The following is a 21,525-nucleotide window of genomic DNA, read 5'->3' as shown; positions in this document are numbered from 1 at the left end:
ATCACACAAGTGCTAGACGCAACCAGTTGATGTCCCCGCTCTTGAAACTTCCAGTCGAGCTTCGAGTCAAGATCTACGAGTACACATTCACCGACTCCACCGTCCACGTCTCGCTATACGAACCCAGTGGCACTTCTCGGCGACCCCAATCCAAATCTGCAGCTCTACTCTACGTTTCACGCCAGATCAAGTATGAAGCATTTTCTGTGTTCATCAGTACCTGCACCTTCGATATCACCTCTTGTTGGTTCTGGGATAGGTTTGTGAAGATTGTGGGAGCTCACAACATCAAGCTCATGACTTCGCTGTTGGCCATGCCAGGTTGTATGCTCAGTCTCATAGAGCATATAGACAAAGCTGATTGGGAGTTGCTCCAATCGCTACGGCATGTGAGTGTGCTTGTTGACCCGCAATATGAAAAGAGTTCACAGATCTTACTCCGGGGAATACGTTGTCACTTTTCGAGGGAGATGCCGTGTGTCACTATTCAGCTGCTCGAATCAAGTGCGAATTGACATCGTTCTGAAGAACGCACGTCTTCGTAATCCGGCTTGTGAAAGAGGGTTGAGATGAAAGAGCATATTCGAGGGTAGAAGTAGCCGGTTCGTCAAGGAGCCTAGACCCAAAGTTTGTTGTTACTTGGTCATAAAATTGCTAGCGGAGGAAAGCTGGACCGGTAAGGGGTGGCTGTGTTATGTGTCAAGTCCGGCGGGATGGATTATTCGGGGCAAGTGGGTTCCAGGAGCCGTGGGTCGAAGATACCGATGTAAGAGGTACTCAATATATGCTGTCGATGTCATATTCACAGTACTGTGAGCCATCTGTCACTAAACACGCATTCTATGGAAGTCATGAAATGATGCAAGTGCAAAAGATGGTGTTGGCGCGTGGATGTAGCGCCGCCTAGATCGTGAAGCACGTGCACTCACTGCGTCATCAACGATGCAAATATCCTGAGGCTGGTCGTGCCAACCCCCAACCCCAGTTTCCCCGCTGCGTACCTGCATCTAACGTTGAGCCAAAAGTGGTGATGTATGTGCGCAATGGGCGATGGTGTCGGATGGGCCGGCAAATCAGCAAGTACGTGAGTCTTGGCAATACCATCCACGGAACTCGGCTCGCTCCCTCACGGGGCCATGATGACGTTGTTCAACTCCAACTAGAGCTGCGTCCATGGGAACATTGCCAATCATGATCGAATCTTCTTTACGCCCAGCCAGGCGACCAGCGGCGCGGACATGGAGCGCGTCTTTTCAGTTGTCAGAGGTCGCGGAGTCACTGCCGATTATGCGGTGAGTCCCGTGGCGCGAGTGGCTGGGACGCTATACAGACACGGCAGATACATCAGGCACTCTTCACGGCGCAGGCGGCGAGGGCCTCTGGAAGGCAATCGTGCGACAAGAAGGCTCTCATGATATCCAATTGTTCTAAGTATTGCTATTGTCATGTCGATCAGGTATAGCGCAGCCTGATACTGTCTGACATGGCGGTGCCAAAGGCGGGTCATGATGAGCGCCGAGCCCCGGACAAGCTTTTAGACATCCGCGCTGGTAGTTGGAACGGCGCAGCAGGGAACGGACGAGCGTCGCGCCTTATTTTAGGTAGGGCCATGCCCATGTCTTTACGGGCTGCCATTCCGCTTTCTGGAATCCGGCGATCTCTTTCAACGTCCTTCCCCGGCGTAGGACCGACTCCCAAACGACAACATGCTACGATATGACCATATCCTCAAATTCGCTCTCGTTCCGTCGATTGTCTTCCTCCTTCTCTCGGTAGTTTCGGTGGCGTTGACAACGCATTACTGGATCCTTACAGACTGGGTTATTCCTCGAGGTCTCAAAGTAGTAACGAGCGAGTTCAATGATCGGCTGCAACAATATGTCGTCGATGACACGATTGTCTATTTCAGAGAGGCGCCGACAGACGCCACTATTGTATCCGGATGCTTGAACCTGACGGCAGCCGTGGTGGCTCTTATTGCTTGGAGTACTCTGCGTAAACCGGACATGGACTCGCAATACAATAGCGTATGTATCAACGATCTCAACCCGAAGAATTTACATTAATGTCCAGTAGAGCACACGTCGCTTCTGGATGCTCAGCATAGTTGTCACCACCATTGCTGGTTCTGCCACGGCTATTGCAGCTGTCGTGCTTCACTACACCGAGCGAGGCGACGATAAGTGGGGCTGCACTTCCGAAAGGCTCATGATGAGTGGTCAAATGAACACCAACGTGTACTGTACGCGCGAGATGGCAGCTTGCAATTACCAACCGGGCTTTATCCCGAGGGGAGACCGTGAAAATGCCAGCGTAGCATGTGCCGAGGCGGTCAGTTACCAACAAGTATGTTGCGACACAACTCACTAACATCGTTACAGGTTACCGTCAAGTGGTTGCAGATCGTAATGACCGTTAACGCGCTGATATTGCTGGTTATGTTCTCTCTGCAAGCTTTCTTCCGAAGAAAGTCACGACAAGCACGACTGAATGAACCAGTACCGGAGGAAAAGATGGAAAGCGACTAACATCCTATTACCCGTTCGACACTTATGATATGATTACGATACTTCATGACACGTTCTTTTACTATTCATTCTCACTCAAGCGTTGCATCATTGGAGTTTGGGCTACCGCCTGGGAACATTCTTTTGTAGCGGACAACAGCATCTAGGACGGGACAGGCGGCTACATGACGTCAGCGTCTCGCGCAGTCTCCTGTCAGAAAGGCTGATGAGATACACATACGCTTATACACTGTGGGTTCCGTATATCATAATATACCCTGGTCATACACAGACGCTCATACTATTTGGTTTATGCATATCGAAAGTGTACCCTGGAGGTATTCGCTGCGCTCGTGCCTTCCTCTTGGGCATGAAGCACGTGGCTGCTTACGTACTCACTGCTCCTTCCCCCAGCAACACCGTTTGTTTGGATGCAGAGCGCGACTTAGGTAAATTTTCTCTTCTGACTCCTCTTCACCACAGCCAGAACCTCTTGTCATGGCCCCCCATCCCCTCTTCCCCAAACTCGAGGCGGCCGTCCTCGTGGACGGTCGCCCCGTCAAAGAACATGCTGACCGGGAAGATGCTAATTCCGAGTCAAAGGTAGTCTACATCGAGGCCGAAGCGGGCGAGCAGTTTGGCGTCCGATTCTTCATCCCCGGCTACGTCTTCGACCGCCACTCCATCAAGGTCATTGTCAACATCGACGGTGTTGACATGCGCAAGTTCATCTTCGAGCGGCACAAGTACGACCTCTACGGCATCACAAGACAGGTCAACGACAGCAGCGCGCTCATCGGTCACAAGTACCTCGGCCAGCGCTTCCGCTTCGCTGATCTCAACACCCGTAAGTCTAGCAAGCGAGCATTGGTGCCATGCCGCTGACAGATCTAGACGATGACAACTACGAGATCGACCACGCGCTTTGGAAGCAGCTGAAATGGACTGGCAACATCTCAATCACCTTTCACCGGGTCACTAACGTACGCTTCGCCCGCGCGTGGAAGGACGTGCCGTCCATGCGAGAGTACGACGAGGTCCCCGAGAAGGCACTGAAAGGCTCGTCTGTCTCGCACAAGACGACGTATGTATAGCGCAACCTCATCTCTGTGAAGCACTAACAGTTTTGGAAGCCTCGACCCGCTGCACCGCATTGCACCCGTTACATTCATGGAGGCAGACTATGTCGACAGCCCTGCCCGCCCTCTTGCTGAGATCGAGTTCCGGTACCGGTCCAAGGAAGCTCTCAAGTACCTGTCCATAATCCCCCGCACACCTAGCCCAGAGCCCTTCAAGGAAGATCTGTCGGAGGAGAAGGTGCAGAAGATCTACGTAAGTGTTCTTCATGACATCTTATTGAGACGCAAGCTTACAGAATACCGCAGCTCAAGCACGAGGAGACCCAGACTCGTAAGCGCAACCACCCCGATGACGAAGTCGACTACGAAGACGTGGAGATGGTAGAGGAGCGACCCGCGAAGCGACGTTGCTTCCCCACCAGCACCGACGAAGTCATCTCGCTCGACTGAGGACACTTCAAAGATACGTTGTGGCATCGCACAGCAGGCAGCGCGCATGGCATGCTGAACACGGAGCTTTTACTGGATACGAAGTTTTCACTGGAACAGTACCGTGAACTACAAGCAGGCTCATCTACCGCACGGGTTCATGTTCACTAGCATAGCATCGGATACTGAGAGTCTCATCTTGAATTGATTCTCCATTCTACCATTGTCGGCATTCTCCTTGGTGTTCTTCTATGCTCCCATTCTATTGTTCCATCCCTCTACAGTCTCAATGACTCTTCTCTAACAGCCAGAGCTCAAGGCGCCGCAGCAGCCCCAGCCTCCACATCTACATACGACACCAGCGTCTCCCTAACATTCGTCAACCGCTCTAGCACATGACCCACTCTAATCACATCCTCGTCCTTCGTCGCCCGCCCAAAGATATACGCCGAAAATGGTATCCCAGGTGCCACATTAACCAACCCATTCCTAGCGTCCTTCTCCACAGGCGTATCTCGCGGGAAAACACCCATAGGTACGCTCATGACCGGACTGCCCGCTTTCGCAGCAAAGCTCTGCATGGTCACACTCAACGTAGGCACGAGCATGACATCGCAACACTTCCTACATAACGCGGCGTCAATACCGCCTTCGCCCGTATAGTACTCGTCTCTCGCCAGCATGTTCTCGTAGAGCAGATTATTCGGATCAGAAGCCTGCGCCCTCTCCAGACCCTCGACATTCCGCTGCGGGTACTGTTCCGACGGGTGTCCTTTTGTGAACTTGATTAGGTCTTCGAGGTTACGCACGTTTTGCGGGTTTGTGATGAGGGATGAGAGGTAGTCGTTTATCGCAACTTTCAGATCGGTAGTCAAAACGATGTCTTTGGCTTCTTGTGGAAGGGCTTCCCAGCCCTTTGCGCCGGTGACGGTGACGTTGCGGACAATGGTTGCGCCGGCGCTTTCTAACAGTTTGAGCGTTCTTTCGAATGCTGTCTTCTTACAGGCAGGCAGATTTTGCACGTCGCTGAGCGAGCTAGGGATGCCGATTCGGATGCCATGGAGGTGGGGAATTGAATCTGCGGTGCTGAGGTCTTGCACTATCTTCTGTTTCGTTTGGGTGGGGAAGTGATCGCTATGTTGGACCAGACCGATGAGGCAGAGCGCAGCATCTGAAACTGTTCGCGTGAGCACACCCACCGTATCCAGTCTCTTAGACGCATGAATGAGGCCTTCGGAGGAGAGCAGATTACGCGTCGGCTTAAACCCCACAATACCAGATTTCTCAGCCGGAGACACAATCGAGTAGCAAGTCTCCGTCCCCAACGCAGCAAAGCACATCCCCAGCGCAACAGCCACCGCACAACCCCCCGAACTCCCACTCGCTTTCATACCAGGATAATATATACCCGTTGTCTGACCTCCTCTTCCACTCCAGCCTGAACACCCGCTCGTTGAACGGAATCCAGCCCACTCGGCCATGTTTCCTTTGCCCAGGATTACCATTCCTGCTTTTCGCACTGCGCTTACGACGTCGGCTTCGCGTGACGGTTTGGCGCCGACTAATGCCATGCTGCCGCATGCTGTTGATGTAGCGTCGAGAGTGGGTATGTTGTCTTTTAGCAGAATGGGTATGCCGTGGAGGGGGCCTCGCTGGCCCTTACTGAGTCGCTCGGCATCGAGGTGTTGGGCGAGGGATGTAGCGTCGGGGTTTATCTCTGCTACGGCGTGGAATGTGGGGTTTGTTTCGCGGATTCTAGTTACACAGGCTGATGTTAGGTCAACGGCTGTGAAGAGGCGGTTTCGATAGCCGTTCTGGATTGTGGGGAGCGTGAGGTGGTCTAGACGTGGGGTGTTGAATTGTGAGTTGGTGGGTGTGCTGGCAGACCCGCTGGCCGGTATGTCAATGTATGGGGTTGCCATCTATGCGGTTGTTCTAGACCTGCTATTGTATAAAATCTATTAGTATCGCTGACGTGGTGGGAACTTTATGTGTTCAGAGCATTCGCTGTGCACTCTACTGCTTTCTTACTGGGCCTTGGAGGGCGGTCGTGACCTCTTTGTCGGATATATACTGTGTAATGCTACAGCGTTATTGAATTTGGCTGGACATTGACACCCATCATTCACGACTAATGCGGATGCTCTGATTGAAATGAAGACGCCTACATTGATATCTAGACCCGTGAATTTAGCATAGATTGCAGCTTGATCTCGTGAAAACTTCCTAAATGACTGCTATGTCGGCCTCCGCGCGCTTCATTCGCCTGTCTCAGTCCAACACAATGACTTCGGTTTCATCGCTTGGCATCTGTCTGACACGTTCGAGCTTCCTCTTCTTGCGCAGATCAACCGAACGTATCTCGATGAAGTCGTCGTCGCAAGCTGTAACTCGACTATCGACGTTGTGGTCGTCGCCTGCCACAGTGGAGGTGTCTGAAAGCTCGCGCTTCATGCGTACACGGGACTCTTCTTGATCCTAGTAGGTGTCAATGAGGTTCTTGATATGCTGTGAGAAGTGTCGTACCCTGAAGCGGCGGACGATAGACTCTAGTTGTTCCCTGTTCAACTGCCCGAGCACCATATCATCGCTGTCGAGAACGTCGACTGGATCAGGCGTACGTTCGATTATGTGAAGGTCTTTGAGTGCAGCTGCGATGGGATTAATTAGTCTCTGCTCGATAGATTCAAATGTTGGGAAGCTTACCAAGAGAGCGATAGTAGAAGTGGAATGTCGCGAACGGTTCTCCGCCATCAGCGTAATCTGCATCGTAGTACTGAATCTCTTCCGTGGGCTCTGTCTCTCCAAGACTGCGATCACGTTAGCTCATCGCAACATGCAAGTTGAGTCATACGTACACTGCCTGATGCGACAGCGACTCGCCCTTGATAGCCTTCTCGTTGACCGTATCCAGCTTCTCCAACTCCTTCTGTACAAAGACCATCTTCGGATTACGTCTTGCATTGTCAAGGAAGTAGAACTCGCAGGTAATGATACCTATAGGCTGTAGTTTGCTCTGTAGGTCTTCTGGGATGCGTCCCTCGCTGTACTCTCCTGCATCTCTCTCAGCATGTGCTTATTCTGTAGGGATGAAGATGACTTACTGATATCAAGCGGCGAAAAGCGATAGTGTTGCGTGAACCAGTCCTTACCATCGTTCGATATTGGTCCAGAGCTTAAGTGACCATCCGCGTTATACAACTCGTCGGGGCGAATAAGCGGCTCGTCAACATCCTTGCCGTCGATGGTGACGATCATAGATACAGGACGGTCGACGGGGAACGGCGCTTTGAAAGAATAGTGGATCTCGAATGTTGAGTCTGACTTCGCTTCAATGTAGCTTTCGGAAGTAGCTTCCGATACGGTGGTATGGCGGTCAATGTACTCGCGAAGCGGGTTGCCATCAGCTTGGACCTGAACTTCGAGACCGGGAGCCTCATCGATGACTGCCATTGGGGAAGGTGCGATTGTCGTGCAATATGAGAGGTAAGCGATGAGGGTAAGAGGAAGCCGCGATAGGTCTACGACGCGTAGAGTATGCTGAAGATATGTTCTGAGCAGAAGCTTCGCCTCCACTGGAGATGTCGGTGCTGTAGTGTGGAAGCCGAGGTGAAGGCGAGTAATGGCAGGTGAGAGACGATGGCCCCACGAGCTCTTGGCTTCGACGCGTCGCGAAGTTCTCGCGCTCCGGTACGAGAGGTGAACGTGGCTGTCGCGTTGGTGGCTCCTTCCCTTCAAGTAATCTCAGATTTGGCGCAGATTTTAGCGCCCCAGACAAACGAAGGAGGTAAAATGAAAAAGCAGAATGTTAAAATACACCTAAATAGAGGGATACGAAATGGAAAATAGTCCGATAATGCTACCAGCATTGGCACCAACGATGACGATCAAGTGATCGTGCCCCGGTGTTTACGCCAGAAGCACCCGAGTTACCTCCATCTTGCTTAACGTACTAGTCCTTCAATCTGAATGACGGGTACATTCAATCGTCAAGGACCACGACCTCATCATCAGGACCCGGAGCGCGACGTATCCTCTTCACGATCGGATGTGCCGGCTGGCTACCGATCCACTCGACCTCATCACCAACTAGAGTATCTTCACTGCCTTCTCTCTCTTCCTCGCGTTCGCGCTTGACAGTGATTACTTTCTGTTCCTTCTCCTGTTTGGTGGTTAGTGAAAGACACATAAATCGCATGCGTTTAAAATATGATGCGACGTACGCGCATGCATCTAACCACCGCCCTCAATTCCTCCGCGGTCATGTCATCTGGGTCCCTGTCTTCGGCCTCTGACTCTGGCTCCGGAGACGGGCTTGGGGTACGCGGAATGATGCCGATGGCCTTGAGCGCATCTGGGTTCTTGTTAGCTATCAATACAACTGAGCTATGTACACGTGCGACCGACCCGTCGATCTGTAGTAGAACGTAAACGTCGCGAAAGGCTCATTCTCGGTCGTCTTGACTTCATTGTAAGTGATGGTATCACGTTGCTCGGGTGCAGTAAGACTGGCGGCCATGTCAGCGATCATTGTTTTCCAACATGAGTTGAAATGACACACCTGGTATGATGCGATAGCTGATCTCCCTGCATCGCAGCCGCCTTGTGCAATGCCTTCTCGCTGAGAACATCAAACTCGTTGCTAGCAAGCTGAGGCACTTCTGCGGGCCTCACTGCTTCCAGGTGCTCGATGAAGTAGAAGTAAAGCACAATGCGGCCAATTGGTGACAGTCGATCCGCGAGCTCCTTGGTCATGGGAATGTTGGTCTCATCTAAGCTTCGTCAGCGATCGTTATGGGAAAATCGAGATAAAAGAACTTACCGGTCCTCAACTCAGCGAATTGGAAGCCCTGGGTGAAGCTGTGTCCGCCAGTCGACGAAGTGGATCGTGAGCAAAGGTATCCCTCGCACTCTTCTTTGCCACCCCACTCGATGTATGGGGCTTGCACGTAGTTACCGTCCAGCAACACGTCCATCTGTACTGCCGAGGGCGGAGTAAAGGGCTGACGAAATAGATAGCGGATGGAGAAGTTGGCAGCTGGTGGCGCCTCGATGTACATCGATGTAGAGGTCGCAATCTCTTCATCTTCAACGACTCCATGTTGGTACTCTGGCAGTGCTACCGCATCTACCTCGATAGTGACTTCAAGACCTGGGATGCCTGATGCGATAGCCATGGCGTTGGATTGAAGAAAGAAGAAAAGAGAGAGAGAGAAAGAGCGACAGAATGAATTGTGTTCCTGCTGAAAGAGTAGAGAAGCCGGCCACAACGATTGCTTTCGCTTGAGGCTCGTAGTTGCTCAGGTGAGAGAGAGAGGGCCCATTTTACAAGCCCACAAACAAAACGAGAAGGATGCTGAAATGAGAAAAATTGAACTAACTCTTGCTGATACTCACGGTGACTACGACGAGATTACAAAACAGTATACTGCGTTGTAGTGAATCTGGTAAACCTTCCGTAGCCATCAGAATGGCGCCACAAACACCTGGAAACCCTTCGACACATAAACATAGGAGCCAAAGTCTGCCACGAGCATGGTATAGGCACCAATCTATCTCTATGTCAGATCGATAATCTCGGCACCATTCTCATCGAGAGTAACGGGGAGCCGTCTGCGCTTGGCGGATAAGAAAGTTACGTCGTCATCATCGTTATCCTCGTTGATGATGGTGCTGCTTCGTTCCCGTTTGACACCCTCTCGCTTGATGACTGGAGCGGCGTCCATCTGCTCACGCTGGAGACGAAGGAGCTCGCGAGATTCTTCCAAGGTAAGGGTGTTGATGTCGCGTTCTTCGAGCGGTACCGGACTAGGAGTACGTGGGATGACGAGGAGGGATTTGAGAGCAGCTAAATGGCATCGACATTGGTAGGAATACGGCGATCACGGAAAGCTCACACACCTCTCGAGCGATACCTGAAAGTGAACTCTGCAAACGGCGTTTCGTCGATCTTCGTGGTTTCAATCGTGCTGTACGCCTGCATGACTTCTCGCGCGCCGTAGCTAATCCCAGTATAAGTATTTGTGAGTATTGGGAAAGACGCTCGCTGACCTAGCCTGATGGGATAGCGCACTGCCTTTGAGGGCTTTCTCTGGCACAACACCCAGATTCTTGTCCTTCCGTACCGTGACCGGGGTTTTGTATGTTGCGCCAGCTGTCACCCAATAGAAGCGCACAGATATAACACCCACCCTATGGAGCTTCTTCTTCAGTGAGTCCTTGAATGTGCGTGTATCACCGTCGTCTGAAGTAAAAGTTAGCAACTAGCTGACTCAAGAAACAGAGAGACGAAACCATTAATTTCGAGCTGCGAGAAGCAGAATTTCCTTAGATAGTATTCGCCATCTTCGAATTCGCGCGATCCCTTGAAGGTATGCACATGATTCCAGCGAATTGAACTGCCAGGGTTGAAGACACCACCAGCCGCATATTCACCGTCGATGCTCAGTCTCAAGAGGATGCTATGGTGAGCACTGAATCCAGAGAAGAAGCAGTATTTGATCTCGAAGTTGTCACCAGACGAGGCTTCGATGTACTTGGTGACTTCGTCATCCAAAGTTTGATCATCGTCGTCGACATACTCTTGGAGCGGAGCGCCCTTGACGTGTACCTCGACTTTGAGATTAGGATGCGCTTTGGTGATCGCCATCTTGAAGACAGCGGCGGGGTGGAGCCGGAAACCAACAAAAAGGGCGGTTGGTGTTAAGAGGAAAAGAGATGTTCGGCGGCGTCTATGGCCGCGAGAGACCTGCAGTGGTGAAGGTGAGGATGAGACGTGACAGGCGCAGCGCGCTGAAAGTGGAGGTGCGGCCTCAGGTCCGGGGTCGTGATTACCGCCGTGGATTCGCGCCGCAGCGCTAGCGCGCGTTGCCACGTGAAAGTGCCAAACAATGCGTTCAAGTGGAAAGAGCATCCCTATATCGCAGTGAGCAACGTCGAAGCACTGCGAAAATCATATTGAAGTCAGTCGGTATATACACAAAAAAAGTCTATTCATCTCCATACTCCAGTCCAGTCCAGCTTTCCACCAACCTATATACCATCCATCCATTCCCATCCGCTCTCTCAGTACCGAGCATGGTATCATTCCTCCCTTCCCCCAAGTAACAAAGTAAAGAAAAGAGTGCAATCCGTCGCCGCACAGTAACCCCTAAACCGGGTACATGACTTGTAATAATGACAAAACATTACGCCCCCAAAACAGGCGAGGACAGGAATGCACAAAAGATCAGAGGTTCGGGGTCTTCTTTGTGGTGGATGTCGCAACCGGTACGCCAGTGCAATGATGGAACGGCCCTGCCATATGCTGTTGTACGTGAATAAAGACTGAAAGGAAACGCTATGCAGTCGTTATCATGGGAATATGCCTCCATGCAATGGTATCATTCGCGGGTATGGATTAGGCCGTAATTGTTGGGAGATCGCCATGGTAGTAATGCTGTGATGAATGGGGACTGTAGTGAGGCGAAATGGTGATGACGGTCGATGGTCAAAGGGCGTTGCTGTCGATCTACCAAGCGCCTATGCTTGCGGGAGAGCCAGTTCCGTAGTTTCCGCTCAGCAGCTGCTGGCGGATGGACATGGCATCGTTGGATCCGCCGGCGGCGGGATTGGGTGTCTCTGCGCCCATCCAGCCGAGTCCTCCGCGTAGCTCATTGACCGCCTCCTGCATCTTTCCGCCCGAAATCTCATTGTGTTTCGCAATCTTCTCGTCCCATCCGCCGTATTGGAGCTGTATTCCGCCCGCCTTCTTTGCTGCCTCCTGGATGACCATCGCCCACGCCTTGGCCATCTCCTCGTATGCCTCTTGCTTGTGACGGTTGTGTTGGTACGTATCCCAGTTGGGTAGTCGATGGATGATCTCGGTGGCACCATCGAGGAAGGCGAGCGATGTGGCGGGCTGGTATTCGTGCGGCGGGAGGAAGTGAGGTGTGAAGTCTTTGAGGGAGTCGAGCAGTTCATCAAGTTGTTGCCGCACCCTATTGTATGCATAGTCTGATGACGCACGGCCGCCAAAGGGGAAGGCTGCCTGGAACGCCGCCTCGTACTTTGACAGGACCTCCAACGTTGACTGTATGCTTGGCCGGGGCGCGGTTGTGACGACTTCGTTGCCGATGTCCGGGTGGCGCTGGCAGATGGACTGCAGCAGGTTGCGCATCTCGTCGGGGCTGAGCGTCTCGAGGAGGCGAGGGAGCGGGAGCGGGCGGCCGGAGATGTTGGTTCGCATGCGCTTCATGCCTCGCGGCGCTGGTCGTGGGAGTACGGCGGAAGATGTGGTTGGCGATGCACTCATGCGGTCGTCGTCACCGGCGCTGCCATCGTCCTCGGCTTTCCGCTTGCGGCCAGTCATCGCGGCGGAAGGGGGGAAGACTGCGTGAGGGCGAAAGTTAGTGGCTGACATGGAGTTGAGGTGTTGAGAGCAGCGGGTAGACGTACGGTTGCGGGAGGGAGAGCGGCGGTTGTTGTTCAAGAGATGAGGGGGCGTGAATGTCTGCTGGTACTGCACACTCATGACGAGGAAAGGGCCCGCAAACGCAGTGATTTCGCACGCCTGCTTTGTTGGGAGCCGGATAGCGATGTCTGGGTGGTGATGCAATGGGCGGGCTCTCGTTGCGTGGGCCGTGGGCGGTGTCGGGTGTTGTGTTGTTGCTGTGGTGGAGACAGCAGAGCCATACGAAGGCCCAAGAATATGCTAACAACCGGCAAGTCCGTGCACGCAACCAATCACGTCACATGTCACACATGTCAACCACAGTATTTGTCCTTTCATCTGGGGTTGAGGTTGAATTCTCTCGCCAGTTTTGCTTTGTCCTAAAAGTCGCCCCTTCATTGCACTAACTTCGGGAGGTCCCTTGTGAAAAAAGAAACCTCAGCGGCTAAAGCGGCACTAGCCCTAAACAATCCCATGGTATCTCCCTATAACTCCGTATGCGATATAAATACAAGCCACCTCAAGCAGAGCCTTCACCTACTACTCGCAGAGCTTGATGAACTCGGTGTACGAGTCTGCACGGGCTCGATGGCTAGGCTATCGCTCCGCGGGGCCAGGCCTTCAGGCCAACTGCGCCTCTCGCGGTGTTCAACCGAAGGTAATCTCTCATCCTCTTTATTTACACTCAGCCTCTTCTTGACTTTACTCCACCTTCTGAGCTTTTCGCTCATTGACCCTCGCCGCCTCCCCTCGGCTTCTGATTCTCTCCTGGTCTTTTCGTCGCGTACGGGATCAGATAACTGCCGAGACGCGGCAAGTGAATTGAGGTATATGGGATACAATGCGCCCGCAGCGTAAGCCGCTGCAATGACGCAGAAAGCGTACTGTGCGTTTTTGATCTTAAGCGCGGCATACATTATCGGTGGGATAACGGCCCCTCCACCGATAGCTGCCGTCAGAAGTACGGAAGCGTCTTTGGTGTGCTTGCCCATACCCCGTATCCCTTGTGCAAAAATCTGCGGGAAAAGCGGGCCTTCAAAGAACATGACGATGACAATGATGGCTGCACCACCACTGCCAGAAGCATGCATTGCTGCGGCAGCGGTTGCAATTGCGCCTAGGTAGAAAACCAGAAGACTAAAGCGTGGCTTTACCCAAATGTCGATGAAGGCTGCCAGGAACCGAGACACCGCGAAAGCAGTGTGTCCATAGGCTTGCTGTGACACATAATCCACGGAGGGCGCGACGCGGTTGAGGTACTCCTTGTACGAAGTGGAGGTGGATTCTTGGCCGCCAACGTAACAGAATTGAGATAAGACCGCCATACTCAGACCAATCCAAAGAACTTTGACTGGCTTGGACCCAATCTTGATGGTGGCCTCGCGGGCAAATGGCACAGTGCGTTGACTGGCTAGTTCTAGCTCTTCGTCGGTAGCTTCAGGAAGCGGTACGTAGAAGTATATGATTGCAAGAGCGATGTTGAAGAGAGATATGCCGAGATATGTCCACTGCACATCAATGAGGCTGGCAGCGTTGGCGGGGAAGAGTACTTTCTTCGCCAAAAGTGGGGAAACAATGGTGCCGACAGCCTGAACAGCCTGTGAGAGATTCAATCGCACTTCCGCATACTCAGGCGGTCCGCATAGTGCTATGAATGGGTTTGCGCCGAGTTCCAATGTCGATAGTCCCGCACCGGTAATGAAGTTTGAGATCAGGAACGCTGGGAAGGAATTGAGCACAGCTGAAGGCCAGAAGACGAGGGTTCCGCAAGCATAGACTGAAAGACCGACCATGTAGCATGCCTTGAACCCCCAGGCCTTGAAGACGATCCGTCCAAAAGTCAAAGGTCCCACAATGTAGCCAACATAATAGGCACTATGTTGTCCAACTGTCTCCCACTCGCTCGTGCGAGCTACTTCTTGAAAGCGCGAATTGAGTACGTCCAGGAAACCATAGGCAAACCCCCAGATGAAGAACAGTATGGTTACCATGATCACGGGATATACACTTTCTCGGTTGCTCCGGAGGGTGATATTCTTTTTCTGCCCAGTGTTGACGAAGTCGAAAAATGTTGGTGGGCGCTGGGTGCGGGTGGTGGTGGCGTAGGTAACAGTGGTGTTGGACGGTCTCAGTTGAGGCAATTCGGTCATGTCAGGCGTAGTCAAAAAGTCCATCATACCCATCGGCTCATCACCACCGCTTCTACGAGCGAGAGGAGGTTTGCTGAGTGGGGAAGCGGGAGGCGTTAAGGGGTCTGAGCGCCGCCGAGAATCGAGTATGTCGGGATGAAGTACAGCTTCGTCGCTTGTATGGGTAGTGTTGTCGCGCATAGTATGGTCGATGACCCAGCTAGGTAGGAATCTCTTGACTAGGGGTTTCAGGGCGGGAACGCATCCACACATGATACCCAAATTGATCTCAATGGTGCTCCACATGAATGATAGAGATGAGAACCACGCAAAATCGCCAGTGTTCCTCTGTTCGTTGCCAGATTCGGAAGACTGCTGTTGTGCGGCTTCAAGAGTATCGCGCTGAGCATCTTGCAGGTATGCGATACGAATGACATCGACGACTGCGACAAAGATACCGAAACCAAAGGTAATAACGAGGATCACCTTCTGTTTCCTCGGCAGCCGCATACTAGTGAGTATTGGCATCGGCAGGAATAATATGGCTATGTCGGTGATGATGTTGAGCGGTGCCGAGGAAAGGTATATCGTGACGATGTTGGTGCAGTGAGCAGTGTCGGGAACGGGAGAAGCCCAAGCGGCGCCAATAGGACGACACTGACATAGATTCAGGATTGTCAGAGCGAGCCCGCCGACATTGACGACGACAAGGGTGGCAATGGTGGCCCATCGGAATACTTTGTGTGTCTTGGACAGCGTGAGGTAGAAGAGGAGGATCGAGGTTTTGGTGGCCATCAAAGCTGGATTCTGTGGGGATTTAGTGCTGGCGGCTTATGGATACAAAGTCCTGTACGTACGTAGAGTACCGAGAAGACAAAGGAGGACTTCTTCATGGGCTCTTGCCATTGCGCGGGTATGTTCTCTTGCTTCCGCCCCAGGCCTTTGGTAGTGCCGTAGCATATCGAGAAGGATGCGCCAAACGCAAGGACCCAGGCCAGGATCATTGTGTAGTCGTCCCATCCCGGCTTTCTAACCACCAGAAATCGGGAGATGAGACGAAAGCCAACGAAAACGGAGCATATGGCAAGGGTCGCAGCCGACACTCCCAGTACCACAGGTCCTCGCGTAGGGAAGTCGCCATTGGTGAAGTCAAGATCCGTCATGTCGTGCGCCGCGCTATAACGTGTATATCGATGCCATAGAGGAGGACGGGCTATTGTTTACGGAGAGCGTTGGTTCTATCGCGGGCGCGGTCGTCTCGGGATCTGATATTCAGGCCACGGCATTCTCTGGCGCCAGCCTCGTCGACGGGTCGTATACGGGCGATGGGTGTGGTCTGGGAAGGAGCGATGGACAGGGTGCCGACAACGGGTGGTGTAGGAGACGGCTGCGTCGAGTCGAGCAGTGTGCAGGGCCACGCGGGTCGATGCGGTGAAGGGACTATCGACCCCAGGAAAGGCGGACGGTTGAGCAGCGGCGAGCAAAGTGGAGTGCGCATCGCTAAGTGCGCGACTTGTAAACGCATTAGACGGCCTTGGGCCGGCGTCTGAATCCTCGAAACGTCATTGGGAGGAGCATTTGTCCACCGTGTGGGGAGAGAAACGCCATTTCGTCACAGCGCCTGTCCCGGTACAATCTCACCGAAATGCCGGCGCTGCCACTGGGCGCCGTTAGGCCGGTCACGGAGCCAGTCCTCGTCCGTGGGCCATGGCTCTCGAGCGCTCGAGTCTCGAAGTTTCTCGGCTTTCGCCTTGTGTGAGCAGCTTTAGATGCAGCGGGTGAGGGCATTGGGCGCGACAGGTGGCACATGCAACAGCGGCCGCCATCATGTCGACGAAGTTTGTTCGCGGCCGCAGCATGAAACCAGCGAGGTTAGGGGGACGCCAGCACGCACTTGACTCGAGAAACCAGCCGCGATCATGCTTCCCCAGACGCCGTCTACGCCTCTGCAAACCCTACTCAAGCCCTGTGCACGTAAGCAGAACGAGGTGCGCAACCTTTGAGCGATCACTGCACCTAGCAATCTCATCCCACATTGCGGGGAACTCTCATCCACACATGACAGCCAGATTTGGATCGGCCTGGAACCGGCGAGCGCTGAACCATTCATGCGGATATGGGGAAGATGCGCACAGACCCACAAGGACGCGGTAGAGCCTCATTATTGGACTTTGGCGGCTCCCCTCGCTTGGCCTTGTCAAAGGGCATTGAAACGCGACGACAATGAGTCGGAGGCTGACTCACTTCGTTTTCGGCAGACTTTCTACCTGGTGCGGTTAGGCAAGCAGCACACGACACGAGGTGACACCCGTCTCCGTCTCGTGTTGCATTCCAAGCGACCACACTGTAGCTGACAGAGCTAAACCAGGATGTATGCTATTGAATGGTGGTGATCAACGGCCAGAATAGTCGATCATGTTCATGTAAGGCACGATCGACGACACGCGAGACACGGCAGATGTTCACTGCGATATTTTCAAGCCGGTCAGCCCTGGACCTCGGGCACGGTCTAAATGCACGTGACATAATCCGAGGGAGCGAGTGGGAAAACTAGCTATAGACAAATATTCCGTTGAACTTCTAGCTAGCAACCTTTGACTTTCAGACGCAGAATTTCTCGTTCCTTAAATTCATGGAGCTCTTCACATTGTCTATACGTGCCAATGAGACGCGATAGTCCAAATACGGTAAGCGCTCTTCGGGGGCACTGTCGGGCCGCGAGCTGTTAGCGCGGAATTTTCACTTTTCTCCCTCTCAAGCTTCCAGTGCGACCATTCCACACCAAACAAAACCCTTCGCTTCCAACGAGATTATACGCATGCGGTCGGACGATGCAGCTTCATGCCAGCTGCCGTGCACCGCGTCGTTCTTTTTAGGATGTCAGTCAAGGAATATAGATTAGTAGATGGCTCTTTCGAAGACTCGGTGATACGCTACTCTCCACGATCACGAGTTCAATTTGTAGCCTAGAAGAAGCCAAAGGATCTGCCAAGATCATCCCACTCGTGTTGCAGTGTCTGAGCGAAAGCCACGACGACTTTGCGTCTTTTGTTGGGAGACATGTTGAATTTTTACTTGATTTGAAGTTGTATGAAATGTACACGCGGAATCGGACACGTAGCGCGCTCACAATTCTTTCTTCTCTGCAGGCTTCTGGTCTGCGCTGAAGGCCATAGCCTCGTGCTTCTCGCGCTGCTTCTCTGCCGCCACAGGTGTTGGTTTGCGCATGACCAGTACCCAAACCGCAGCTACTGCCTCTGCTGCCAGCGCGATCATACTTGCGCACGCGATACCCCATATGTTTATGCTGACGCTTCCCAGAGGTGCGCGCGGGAAACTCAGCACCCATTCGACGTAGTATGGCACCCACCCTGCGGGTACCCAGAACATTGGCGACTTGGAGAACCAGAACTGCAGAACAAATCGAAGGCCTTGGGTGCCAAGCCAGCGCAGGGACGAGACGGCGGAAGTGAAGGTGGACTGGTGCGAGCGCAGGGAACCATCTGGAGAGAAGAGCGTTAGCAAGTGCACTTGACGTGTCCGGTGGGAGCGTCTCCGCGCAGGAGCGCTTACCTAGCTTCTGGAACTCAGCCATAGCCTTGTTGTGCTGCCTGTCGAGCTTGGCCCATTTTGAGAAGTTGTCCTGAGGCGACGTGTTGCCCAGCTCGCGCTTCAAGCGCACAATATCCTTTTTGAGGGCCTGGCATCTCTGCGCAGACCCAGATGTTGGCGTCGGCAGCTTATTGTACAGGATCCATAGCTGCCATGTGTCAGTCCCAGGTTCCTGCGTGTTTGTTTTCGGATGCGGGGCTTACCAGGTCGTTGACCGTGGATGCGCCCACGGTGTTGATGATGTGGAGCAACAGCTGCAGGGTGAAGACAACCAGGAGGAGAGACGGCATGTTGAGGGATGGGGACCAGTATCGCGGTGCAGCGTGTTCTCACTGCATCGTGTTGAAGTCAAGGGTTATGTCATCATGGTGCCCAGGCGGTTTTGGGAGCTGCAAGCTAACGCGGTGGGGTCGTGCGCAAGGGTCCTCCTTCTGCGACAGCTGGGCAGCTTTCACTTTGAACCCACGAAATCAGATCTTCCGCCATGACGACCAAATGCAGGCAGCAAGAGGAATTCCAGAGGCTGGCTTTTGCTTCATTGAGCGAGTACTTCCAGGAGCATGCAGACGAAGTCATCGAGATCGAGATTCTACCTCCTGCTATACAGCCACCGGATGGCATCACAATGCAAGACGGAATGAGTCTGGGAGTGCCGAAGAAGATACTTGCGTTAGCCTACCTGGAAGCCCGCCAACATTTCTTCGTGCATAGCAAGGCACATGATCCTATCACGGCTGCACAGACATTGCAAGCGACAAAGGTCATGCTTCTATTCGACCCAGAGCATCTCACTGCAGCAAATTATCGAAAACGCACCTTGTTCCAGCTAAAAGAAGCTCACGGTCTTCATGTTGGCACTCCATACCATAGGGCATTACGACAAGAGCTGTGCTTTCTGAACAGCATACTCACCTCTCCACTTCATCGTCAGTCCAAGTCGCCGACCCTGTGGTACCACCGCTTCAGCATCGTGGACTCTTTGAAACTCATAGAACTGGGAGACGCATCACAAGAACAAATAGCAACGTTTTGGGAGAGCGAATTCGCCGCTATTTACAAGTCTGGAGAGCAGCATCCGAAGAACTACCACGCTTGGCAGTATGCTCGTAGGCTGGTATCTAAGCTTGATAGCAGCGAGATGGTTGACCATGTCGCCCACGGCGTCAAGGATTGGTGCTGCAGACACCCAAGCGATATCTCTGGTTGGTCGTTCCTGCTGTATCTGATGCCTATCGTAGCTACATCGCTACAGCGGGAGCTGGTAAGCGATATACTGATCTATGCAACAAGTCTCGACCTCGAACAAGAGTCACTTTGGATATTTATACGTACAGTATTGGCGCTGCGTAACGGGGAGCTTTCGGCGTCCTACCAGTTACTCGAATCCTATAGGGAAGACCTAAAGGATACCAACAGGCGACCAATAGCACTAGACCGTGTGTGTAACGCCATTGCTTGGATTCAAGCTCACCAAGAGTCCAGCGTGTGAACAAGACACTTCATCATTAAGCAGCAACTCCGATTTTCTACATCGACGCAATAGCTACAGCCATCACACCTTTTGCATCAACCCAGAACCGGGACAACGGACGCCTCACAACAGTCTTTTTAGGCGTCGTTTTCCCCTCAAATACTGCCGCGACGTGCTTTATCATATGGTCGAACGACAACCATTCAACGCCGATGAAAGAGTTGCGCGCTGTGGTATCTGCTGTGGTATCTGGCGAAGATATCTCGGGTCGGCTAGTACATTCTTTCACGCCTGCCACCTCGAGATCCGGCTGAGGAGACTGGAGAACTCTGGAATGTTCATACGACTTCTTCGAGGCTCTTTTTGGAGCGGCGTTCCTCCCAACATCATCGCTCCGCGCGGCTTGTGTCGACGTGACTGTGCGCTCAAGGTTCAGGTCTCCAGTACTACGTTTTGGCTCATCCAGATTTTGACCTTTTGCCGAAATTGGTATTGTCAGACGTTGGTTAAGCCGGAAAGAGCGTGTGCTCGAGATGTCCGGATTTGGGTAAATCAGGTTGTTCTCCTCCGCTCGTCTCGAGATTGCAACCACCGGGTATCCGTTAGGTCCTTCAACGATGCCCTTCCGACGAACTGTTTTCATTTTTCGCACGCATGACCCTTCTTCTGCAGGCGACCAGAACATGCGTCCTTGAGCACGGCCTTCATGTGTCGGGCCGATTCGGACGTTTGGCATTGTGAGTGGAGATCCAAGGATTCAAGATTTGCTGGAAAACTTGGTGTATGTCGAACAAGAGGAAGTAAAGATGTCGATAGTGCTGGCGTTCCTACTTATAGCTGGTGCAACATATCTACTTCCCAAGCTAAGCCTCCGCTCACCCCGCAATGTCAGCCGTATCGCCCCGACCCGTCGTACGTCGGGCAAATACTGGAGACTTTTTTCGGTCACCCAGCGACTATGCCCGCTATACGCGGTGGACTTGACACGTAGATGCTCGCGTCGTCCACTCAGCCGGTTGTCAATTATAGATGCAGACGTGGCGTTTGTGGCGGTGCGCGCCAACGTGCAATGTGATAGGCTGAGCCGGGTTTAACATGGCTTTTTGAGCGAATTGCAGACATCGAATCCATTCACGTACTAATAAACGCCAGCTGATAAAAATATATGGAAAGTCTAGTTACATCGCCAAATACCACTCGAGGAATAAGAGACTCAGCAAAATCGTTGTAATGTCGCGGCCTTCCACCAACCCAATCTCGATCTTCTTGCATGTCTTCTTTTCCCAGCCTCTACCATGCTGCTTCCTTGTACCAGTCATAGATCTCATCGATGGAGTAATGATAAGGATAACCTTCGTCATCAGATTCAAGGACTTCTTCATCTGTCCGATCTGCCCTCCTGACAAGACCGTTGGAAGGGGTCTCAACCGGATTGGCTGCCTCGGGGGTGGGAGTGGGGGTTGATTGCGGGCTCGGCGTCGATTGCGGACTTTGTTCGTTGCGAAAGCTTTGCAAATGCTTGTTGCCAACTCCATTAGGCCAATACTCCCCCCTCGCCTCAATCTTGGGGGGCTTGCTTCTCTCTTCTGCAGTTAGTGTTCCAGGGTCCCTAAAAGGTACTTGAAGATAAGTGATCTATAGGAACTGTTAACCCAGATATCCATGAAGTGGTGTCTAAGGCGTGACTTTGGACTGAATCTTGTGATTTTCTTGTCCGCGGGTCGAGCATCATCGATCAGTGTCGGAAATTCAACCTGCCACCAAATTCCATCCACTGGAACTTTTTCTTCTTCTTCTTCTTCTTCTTCTTCTTCTTCTTCTTCTTCTTCTTCTTCTTCTTCTTCTTCTTCTTGTTCTTCTTCTTGTT

At 52.6% G+C, this 21,525-nt stretch overlaps 10 protein-coding genes across 10 annotated transcripts; 3 read left to right on the top strand and 7 right to left on the bottom strand.

The window, feature by feature from the left end:
• Positions 1-1,706: 1,706 nt before the first annotated feature.
• Positions 1,707-2,528, top strand: J4E93_011017 (uncharacterized protein; the record flags this gene model as incomplete). Its single annotated transcript, XM_049348889.1, has 3 exons — positions 1,707-2,027; positions 2,077-2,331; positions 2,382-2,528. 3 exons carry the CDS (start codon positions 1,707-1,709, stop codon positions 2,526-2,528), a joined length of 723 nt encoding a protein of 240 aa, XP_049193956.1.
• A 477-nt stretch (positions 2,529-3,005) lies between these two features.
• Positions 3,006-4,036, top strand: J4E93_011016 (uncharacterized protein; the record flags this gene model as incomplete). Its single annotated transcript, XM_049348888.1, has 4 exons — positions 3,006-3,354; positions 3,402-3,591; positions 3,641-3,839; positions 3,893-4,036. 4 exons carry the CDS (start codon positions 3,006-3,008, stop codon positions 4,034-4,036), a joined length of 882 nt encoding a protein of 293 aa, XP_049193955.1.
• Positions 4,037-4,329: 293 nt separating this feature from the next.
• J4E93_011015 (uncharacterized protein) lies at positions 4,330-5,937 on the bottom strand (the record flags this gene model as incomplete). Its single annotated transcript, XM_049348887.1, has 1 exon — positions 4,330-5,937. The coding sequence occupies one exon, from the start codon at positions 5,935-5,937 to the stop codon at positions 4,330-4,332; it is 1,608 nt and encodes a 535-aa protein (XP_049193954.1).
• Positions 5,938-6,286: 349 nt separating this feature from the next.
• Positions 6,287-7,468, bottom strand: J4E93_011014 (uncharacterized protein; the record flags this gene model as incomplete). The annotated part of the gene is made up of 5 exons (XM_049348886.1): positions 6,287-6,493; positions 6,542-6,666; positions 6,722-6,825; positions 6,874-7,069; positions 7,120-7,468. The coding sequence occupies 5 exons, from the start codon at positions 7,466-7,468 to the stop codon at positions 6,287-6,289; spliced, it is 981 nt and encodes a 326-aa protein (XP_049193953.1).
• Positions 7,469-7,997: 529 nt separating this feature from the next.
• On the bottom strand, positions 7,998-9,192 carry J4E93_011013 (uncharacterized protein; the record flags this gene model as incomplete). Its single annotated transcript, XM_049348885.1, has 5 exons — positions 7,998-8,177; positions 8,239-8,369; positions 8,423-8,523; positions 8,577-8,787; positions 8,838-9,192. 5 exons carry the CDS (start codon positions 9,190-9,192, stop codon positions 7,998-8,000), a joined length of 978 nt encoding a protein of 325 aa, XP_049193952.1.
• A 381-nt stretch (positions 9,193-9,573) lies between these two features.
• J4E93_011012 (uncharacterized protein) lies at positions 9,574-10,664 on the bottom strand (the record flags this gene model as incomplete). Its single annotated transcript, XM_049348884.1, has 4 exons — positions 9,574-9,863; positions 9,917-10,017; positions 10,067-10,259; positions 10,310-10,664. 4 exons carry the CDS (start codon positions 10,662-10,664, stop codon positions 9,574-9,576), a joined length of 939 nt encoding a protein of 312 aa, XP_049193951.1.
• Positions 10,665-11,525: 861 nt separating this feature from the next.
• STS1 (Tethering factor for nuclear proteasome sts1) lies at positions 11,526-12,527 on the bottom strand (the record flags this gene model as incomplete). Its single annotated transcript, XM_049348883.1, has 2 exons — positions 11,526-12,385; positions 12,524-12,527. The coding sequence occupies 2 exons, from the start codon at positions 12,525-12,527 to the stop codon at positions 11,526-11,528; spliced, it is 864 nt and encodes a 287-aa protein (XP_049193950.1).
• A 452-nt stretch (positions 12,528-12,979) lies between these two features.
• Positions 12,980-15,738, bottom strand: J4E93_011010 (uncharacterized protein; the record flags this gene model as incomplete). Its single annotated transcript, XM_049348882.1, has 2 exons — positions 12,980-15,382; positions 15,433-15,738. The coding sequence occupies 2 exons, from the start codon at positions 15,736-15,738 to the stop codon at positions 12,980-12,982; spliced, it is 2,709 nt and encodes a 902-aa protein (XP_049193949.1).
• Positions 15,739-17,701: 1,963 nt separating this feature from the next.
• Positions 17,702-18,477, bottom strand: GET1 (GET complex subunit get1; the record flags this gene model as incomplete). Its single annotated transcript, XM_049348881.1, has 3 exons — positions 17,702-18,078; positions 18,149-18,335; positions 18,391-18,477. 3 exons carry the CDS (start codon positions 18,475-18,477, stop codon positions 17,702-17,704), a joined length of 651 nt encoding a protein of 216 aa, XP_049193948.1.
• Positions 18,478-18,671: 194 nt separating this feature from the next.
• On the top strand, positions 18,672-19,676 carry J4E93_011008 (uncharacterized protein; the record flags this gene model as incomplete). The annotated part of the gene is made up of 1 exon (XM_049348880.1): positions 18,672-19,676. The coding sequence occupies one exon, from the start codon at positions 18,672-18,674 to the stop codon at positions 19,674-19,676; it is 1,005 nt and encodes a 334-aa protein (XP_049193947.1).
• Positions 19,677-21,525: the final 1,849 nt, after the last annotated feature.

Source organism: Alternaria ventricosa, assembly GCF_023758065.1.
Source record: "Alternaria ventricosa strain BMP 2768 chromosome Unknown scaffold_43, whole genome shotgun sequence".
NCBI classification, from domain to species: Eukaryota; Fungi; Ascomycota; class Dothideomycetes; order Pleosporales; family Pleosporaceae; genus Alternaria; species Alternaria ventricosa.
The sequence above is the reverse complement of the archived record's forward strand: the minus strand, read 5'-3'. Positions and strand labels throughout refer to the sequence as shown.